This window comes from Vombatus ursinus, unplaced genomic scaffold (genome assembly GCF_900497805.2).
Source record: "Vombatus ursinus unplaced genomic scaffold, bare-nosed wombat genome assembly UNPS02015199.1, whole genome shotgun sequence".
NCBI lineage: Eukaryota > Metazoa > Chordata > Mammalia > Diprotodontia > Vombatidae > Vombatus > Vombatus ursinus.
This window is the reverse complement of record NW_020954977.1, coordinates 83,389-91,691: the sequence shown is the minus strand read 5'-3', so window position 1 is coordinate 91,691 and position 8,303 is coordinate 83,389. Positions and strand designations below refer to the sequence as shown.

Genomic DNA, 8,303 nt, shown 5'->3' with positions numbered 1-8,303 from the left:
CTTATTAATAATATGTTGTTTCTTTCTGTCCCATTTACCTTTTTATGTCTCTCTTGAGTCTAATATTTGAAGATCAAATTTTCTGTTGAGCTCTGGTTTTTTTATCAGGAAGGTATGAAAGTCCCCTATTTCATTAAATATCCATCTCCTCACCTGAAAGATTATGCTCATTTTCACTGGGTAGTTGATCCTTGGTTGTAATCCAAGCTTCTTTGTCTTAGGGAATATCATATTCCATGCCTTATGGTCTTTTAATGTAGAAGCTGCAAGGTCCTGACTGTGGTTCCATGATATTTAAATTGTTTCTTTCTGACTGCTTGCAGTATTTTCTCTTTGATCCGGTAATTTTGGAATTTGGCTACTATATTCCTTGGTGTTTTCAATTTGGGATGTCTTTCAGGACGTGATCAGTTCTAGGACCTCAGGGCAGTTTTCTTTTATGATTTCCTGAAAGATACTGTCCAGGCTCTTTTTTCATCATGATTTTCAGTACTGCAATTTTCCAATACTGGCAGTTGGAGGCTGTAGGGTTCTGGCAGCGCACCTGGTGTTGGACTGGAATCAGCAACACTGAAACTCTAGGAGTAGGATTGGGTAGTGTGGTTCCTAGAGATTTCTTGCTCACCCGGGCCTTTCTTTCCTTTTGCTTTCTTCACCTCTTTTCAGATGGATGTTGTAGGGTGTTTATCCACCTGGCCCCCCTTGGAGCTCTGCTTCCCTTAGTTTTGCTGAGGCACTGGGAGAGCCAGTTGCTGTAAAATGCTCAGGCACCTGGTGGTTTTCTGAGCTGATTTCCACCTGCTCCCCCGCCCTCACTGAGGCACTTGGGGGTCCAGGTGTTGGTATTTGCCTGCTCCACCACCTGGGCTTCAGGATCTCCTCCTGGTATGCTGAGGTGGGCTCTCCACTAGCTTGCTGGGATGTCTCCTGTTCTGTACTGCTCTCCTTTCCCCAGGGTAAGAGGGGTCTTTCCCGTTAATCCCTCAAGCTACCTGGGCTACTGGACTGCTGCACCCCATCTTTCTGCTGGTTCAGCTGTTCCAGGGTTTTTCTTGGGGTGATATTTTCTGGGCTTTTAGAGGTTAATAAGGGAGGGTAAGAGTGACTCACCTCTTATTCCGCCATCTTGGCTCCCGGAAGTGGAAGTCTCCAAAAATATTCTTTATATATGTATTTAAAGTGGGACAGAAATCTGTTGATGTTTTCTTCTCCCTTCTCTGCCTTCTTTTAGCTAACATGACATAGAGTTTTGGTTTTTTCTAAACCCTTTATAAATATAGCTATTCCTTTCCACACTGAGGTTTCTGTATATTTCAGGTTGGCATAAGAAATTACCCCCATTGTGCTGGTGACTGTACTTCCATCACTCCTGCCTCCTACCACTAGGGGTGTAGGTCTGCACTTCTTCCTCCTCCTCCTCCAGAGCACTTTTAACTTTTGTATTTATTTTGTATTTTAAATTTCTTTTTCATACACTATTTTTCACTTAACATTGATCTCTATATAGCCTATAACCAAATACTTGATCCAAATTTTACAAGAAGGTATCATAAATACTCCATAAAAGAAAAAGAAAAAAAAATTAGATTTCTTCTCTGGTATGAAGAGATGGCCAAAAATTTCTATGTGGATTTTCCAGATTGGGGGTGGGGGGGGGTGCTGCCTCTACCTCCACCCCCACGATGCAATGTGGAAGGGATAGCTGTATCTCATTTTGCCCTCACAACTACCCACAGAGGTAGGTGCTATTATTATTCCCATCTTACAAATGAGGAAACTGAAGGTGATAGAATTAAATGATTTGCTCAATGTCACGTAGTGAGTAAGCACCTAAAGCAGGATTTGAATTCAAATCTTCCTGACCCCAGGTCTATTGTTCTATGCACTTTGCCACATGTGTTAGTGTGTAAATTAAAATATGCCTAGGGCTAAGTACTATATTTTTAAACTCCTTTGTTAATCCTGCCTACAATCAGACTGCCCAGAACAACAAAGGTCCAATCCTTTTGTTTTGACAACTTTACTACTGACATTCATCAGGCACTTCCCTAGAGCTCACTTGATATTTAGGTTAGGGTTAATAAGTTCCTTTTATTTCTCATGCCCAGATACCTAATGTCAAGGCTATGCATATCTTTTAGCTTCACTTGCTACAAACCTGGAGAGAGCTAGTCCCTTTATTCCCGCATTTCTGTTGCTACCCCAAGCTCGCTGTCTGTCTTACACTTTCTTCATCTTTTATAACATTTTGGCCTTTTCTTTTCCCTTATTTTCCCTTTCCCACACTTCCCATGCTAGGAAAGATGAATGGGTAGAATCGGCAGTGATCCAATTCCTATATCTGTTGGAGATACAGGCTGTTGAATTATATTTTGTTCTTCTAGGGCCACGGGAATGCCTGCATAGATTTTCCCTGTCTCTGAACCTACAAAAAGTTTTCTCACCTCTCTTTTCCTATATTGGCTTCTACAAGTTGGTTTACATCAAACATACAAACTGATACAGGTGTGCCGACGTTTAAAACCTGGATAAATATAAATTTAGACTTACAACATCAATAAGTTAGGGTTTGATTATTTGCTTTACTAAATGTTCTGTGCTTTATGAAAGCATTTGCCATAAGATTCCTCTGAATAGAATGATTCTCATAATGCATTTAAAATATGCTTCAGTTTTCCAAAATCCATTCTATGCATATCTTTGCAGTGACATGCCTATTGCATAGATTAAGGTATACCTGTGTTTTGGAAATATAGCAATGAACAATCTCATTTTGAAACATGCTTAGTTCTGTTTGCCCCAATCCAGAAATCATTCTCTGATGCTTAGGGGAGGGCATAATTCCTGTAAGCCTGTAGTGCCCCAACTAGAGTAGATGATTAATAAGAGCAATTTGTCCAGTGGCATTGCATCAGATTGTATGTTATACTTCCTATCTATTATGAACCCCACTTTATTACCAAGTCTGTTCTAAGAAAGAGACAAATGAGATTAGGGTGCATGTGTCTATGGTTTAATTTCTCTCAAACTGGCTTGACATGCACTGCATGGGAGTTCAGCCCAAAACTGGGCCCTCCCCAGGGGAGCCAGTTCAGAACTGGCTCAATTTGGGATTTGGGGGTACAAGGTTATATACCTTTGGAAGAGTAGGTGTTCCCAAGGGTGTCAATCAACCGTGATTGGTCTACATATTAGGAGGTGGGTTATATTAAAATGAGGTGTTGGATGTGTGACTTAGGTCCCTTAGCCTACAGGGGCCAATATCACCCACTGTCGAAGGAAATACCAGCCCCAGCTTGGAAATCTATCTCCATCTGAATCTGAGTAGGATGAAATCAATTCAGGCCTGGGTTGGAGTTTGATCAAGATAAGAAGATTCAATGCAATCTCATTATCTGTAATGTATTTCTGAAGAACTTTGGACAGAAGGCTGGCAGTGGGGTGGGGTGGGGTAGGAGCTCTGAGTCTCCAAAACACAGATTACCTGGAGAAATCATTTTTCACAATCCCTCATCTGATTCTAAAGAGAGGTGTAACCTTCTCAATGAATCACTAACTGATATGGTCAATACTTCATCAAGGGGTTTTGGGGACTTATAACAATATAGGAGAGGGGAGAGAGAAATTGATTGTCACATTGATAAATCAAGGAGGCAGTCCTCTTAGTAAGTAAATAGCAAAAGGAAAAAGTAAACAATAAATTGTCCATTTAAGGGGCTCAGAAGTCTCATCTCATACAGCTGTCTGCAGGGGCACATCATCTGATGAAGTTTTCTGGTCTAAGTTCTGTTCAAGCAGTGTCCGGCAGACTGTCTTCTTGCAGAGATCCTCTTTCTTGTGTCCACTCTCCTACAAGATTGATCTTAACACAATTTTAAATTACTTTGCCAATAACCGGATCAAATAATGAAAGTTAACTCAACTGTTGTGTCTCTATTATTATAAAATCAAAAGTGGAACCTTGACCAATTGTCATGTTTAAGAAGCTCAAATTCGAAAAAAAAGTAACAAAAAAATAGAACCCAGTTTTTATACTTTGCATTAATTCTAGTTTTTATATTTTGCCTTTATATTTTGCATTAATTCATTATTCATTCCCCTATCAGGAGGATGAGATTCCACTAAGGAATTAATAACAGACTCCAATACATTTATAAATACATTGAGTAATCAATTTTAAAACGGTACATATCAAGTAATAAAACACATCCAACTTCCGGTCATGTACAAATAAATAACCCTTAATTAAAGTGGATGCTTCTTTTAAGGCATTTACAAGATATACCACAAGTCATTCTTTTAATATTAACTAATTGTAACAAACTGAATCAGGTGTGATATTAACCAAGTGACAGAATAATATCCTGGTTTCATAAGTCCTTGACCTAATTATTCCCATACCATTATGAGGAATTGAAGGAACCTAACTTATACAAAAATATATACTAGTAACAGATGTCAAGGTTAAATACTTAATACTAAAATTCTAGGCCAAAAAGCTTAATCTTATACTTGCATCATACTATAGTAACCTCAGATGTTCCTGCATCAATCTATTATTTAATAGATTTAATATTGTGCTTACAAAACTTTTTGATTTTAGAAATTTGCCATAAAAGAACAGGAACATAACTTAACTAAGGAACAGTGTTTCCCTAACTTCATGGTAATTCCAAGAAAAAGTGATGCAGATGGCCAGCTGCATTGAGCCAGGCTTAAAGTCTGCCAGGTGGGATATTCATATTGGGGAAATTGAGTCAGGAGAATCCTCTCTCAGCTCTTGCAGAAATTGTTTTCTCAACTTTCCCATGAAAACACCCTCTGCAGTTCACAGAGACCCCCATAGGGTTGTTGGCACCATGGATCAGTGACTCAATAGCATTCTTTGATAACCACACCTGGAATCAGACTCAGAATAAGTCAGTTCATGGTCCCATAAGGTCTTGAATAGCAAGTTCCAATAATCAGTTTCAGATATGTGACTATAATCTCACATTTGTTAGGGAACATCTTTAAAGTGAGACTTAAGTAGTTTGCATGCATTCCTATACATGTTCTAGTTCCTGATTAAATAATAACATAAAATACGTCAGGAATTGAATCTTATGCATATGATAAGTTTAAACACTAACATAATTGTCATCATTGTCAAATTATTGCTGCAACAAATTAGCTTGCAAATGGAGATATAGTAGGCCTTATAAAAATCACACAAAAGATTTTGCAAAACATTTCTTCATAAAAGTATTTCCCTTTCTTAAAAACAGCTTACAATTTATCCCGTTCTATAACTAACTAAATTAATTACAAGGACATTCTATAAGGTCCTTTCTTTACATAATTACCAAGTTTCTTTTCACAAAAATACTTTTGTAAATACTTGATTTGAACAATAACTCCAAATAACTTAGTTAACAATCTTAATTTTCATAAATGAGAACTAAATAATTTTAGCTGAAACTTCCTTTTAAATATAGACAAAACTTGGAAGTTTATGATTTCTTAAATTATAGTACTTCAAAATGGTCAGAGAATGACCTAATAGCTCCCTAAACCATTCATTTTTCTTTTTCTCTGACAGTACAATTCTTAATCTAACAACATCTAGATTATAAGAGAAATTGCTTTTCTAACAACATAGGTGATAAAATTATTTGCCAAATTGCACAATTTAGAAATGTAATAATGCCCTATGCTTTGTAATGTATTTAAAATTTAAAACAACCCATTTTCAATTTAGGTAAATGCATTTCTAAATCTCCTGTTAGAATCTGGGGGAAGTTAATGCCTAGCAATTTGCAAATCAAGAGAGCTGTATTTCTCCCACACCCTTCACAAACAGTTTTTTATAATGTTAATGCTTAAAAGACAGAAAAAACCCTTATTTTTGCAGTTTTAAACACATTTCCATGATATCAGATAAATTGGCAGAAGGGGGTGCAAAGACAGTTTTCTAGGTTGAATTTAAAGATAAAGTACAAACTTTAGCTTTGGGATCTGATTAAACCTGAATTCAAACCCTCATCTTTCCCTCCCTAACCCTTGCTATTTGGGCTGTCTGCTCTAGATCCTTATCAGTAAAATGACTGCTTCCTGCACCTTCCGCTAACTTCTGACAGAGTCTCTCCCTACTTTTTGATTCCATTACTCATTATCTAACTTTATTCTGGTATCCCAACTTGACCGGTGTTGGGACTCCCCCCCCCCCCAAAAAATCTTAATCTCCCATTGAAAGCCTAAGGTGGGAGTTCTTTCCCAATGTTCTCTCTCTAATTAAAGACCTTAGAAGTTCCTTAGAAGTTTTTTTTTCCTGGATGAATTTTAAATCCTTCACCACAAACAAGAAACAATTTACAAACACACAAAGAGAAAGAAACAGCTTGACAAGGCAAAGTGCACATGAATCTAATTTTATTCTGAGTTATCCTTTAGTTCCACATCCTTCTAAAAGCAATCAGTTTAGATTACAATACAATTTACTGCTCAAAATTCAGAGTTGTCACATGCCAATTTACTCTGATTGACTTCTAGCCAATTACAAAGGATATCCTTCCAAGAAGACCTGTCTGGATCTCTTCCCCTAGAGCCACTTGGAGAAAAAAGAAAATGGACTGCAACCTAAAATGAGAAGTCATAGATAAAGAGCAGGGATTTTTGGGGATAAGACTTACCCACACTTCAGGGCTGGAACTTCAGGAGAAAGTCCTGTGGATACCCAGTCCCAACTCTGTTGGGGTAAAAAAAGTTTACCCCAAAAATCTTAATCCAAATCCAAGTCATGACAACATTAATGTGAACCCCAATTTATTACCAAGTCTGTTCTAAGAAAGAGACAAACAAGATTAGGATATGTGTGTCCACAGTTTAATTTCTCTCAAGCTGGCTTGACATTCATTGCATGGGAGCTCAGTCCAAAACTGGAACCCCCACTAAGGGGGCCCGTTCAGAACTGGCTCAATTTGGGATTTGGGAGTACAGGGTCATATACCTTTGGAAGAGTAGGTGTTACCAAGGGGTGCCAATCAACCATGATTGGTCTACATACTTAGGAGGTGGGTTATATTAAAATGAGGTGTTGGGTACATGACTTATGTCACTTAGTGCACAGGGGCCAATATCATCCACCATCAAAAGAAACATCACCCTCAGTCTTGTAAATCTGTCTCCATCTAAACCTGAGTAGGATAAAATCAATTCACTCATGGGTTGAAGTTTGACCAAGATAAGAAGATTCAATGCAATCTCATTATTTGTAATGTGTTTCTGAAGAACTTTGGACAGAAGGCTGGTGGGGGGAGGTGGAACTCTGAGTCTCCAAGAGACTGGAGATATCATTTTTCACAATATTTAATGTCTACTGCCTTTGGATTATAAACCCAGAGGACAGCAAATATGTCTATGCCATTTTGCTTAGTGTGTATCTGGCATGTTTTCTGTGGTTAGTAGGTATTGATACTTCACCATATCAGAAATGCAATCCTTTGCTGAAGTTCAATCAGCTGTCGGCATCTCTTGTCACTTGTGACTAGGATCCCCTCATGAGAATCCCCATTTTTTGTTTTCCCAGAATACAGGCTGGTGAATGGCAGCAACAGATGTTCAGGAAGAGTGGAATTCCAGACACCTGGGTCCTGGGCTCCTCTCTGTGCCACTCACTGGGATTTGCAAGATGCCAATGTCCTCTGCCATCAGCTCGATTGTGGCCATGCCATAGCAGCCCCAGGAGGAGGCTACTTTGGGGAAGGAGATGGTTGGATTTTGCCTGATGAATTTCATTGCATAGGGACAGAGTCCCACTTATGGAACTGCCCAGTGAGCACACTGGGGGCATCCAAGTGTGCCCTGGGGAATGTGGCTGGGGCCATCTGCTCAGGTGAGTGCCAACACAGAGACAGAGACAGAGACAGAGACAGACAGATGGGATTGTTGATAGGGGAAATTGACAAGGCTTATTAGGGGTGAGATCAGCAAACTGGCTTCTATAGGTAAGTGAAGGGATAGTGATGTGTGGTCCAAAGAACACTGGATTTGAAGTCAGAAAACGAGGTCTGAATTTTGACTTTATTACCTGTGTGACCATGGGCAAATCTTCCCTAATCAAAGAGATTAAGAGTTGGAAGGTGATTCCTCAATTGATAAATGGTCAGAGGACATGAATAGGCAGTTTTCAGATGAAGGAACTAAAGTTATCTATAATTATATGAAAAAATGCTTTAAATCACTATTGAGTAGAGAAACGCGAATCAAAACAACTCTTAGGTACTACATCACACCTATCAGATTGGCTAATATGACAAAACAGG

At 38.7% G+C, this 8,303-nt stretch overlaps 1 protein-coding gene across 3 annotated transcripts in view; it reads left to right on the top strand.

The window, feature by feature from the left end:
• LOC114031640 (scavenger receptor cysteine-rich domain-containing protein SCART1-like) overlaps positions 1-8,303 on the top strand; it is a 52,750-nt gene that overhangs the window by 24,999 nt on the left and 19,448 nt on the right. For all 3 annotated transcript variants that reach the window (XM_027846774.1, XM_027846773.1, XM_027846772.1), the window contains exon 5: positions 7,568-7,873. In XM_027846774.1, the coding sequence (XP_027702575.1) occupies positions 7,568-7,873 (306 nt within the window). The remainder of the gene's footprint in view (positions 1-7,567; positions 7,874-8,303) is intronic.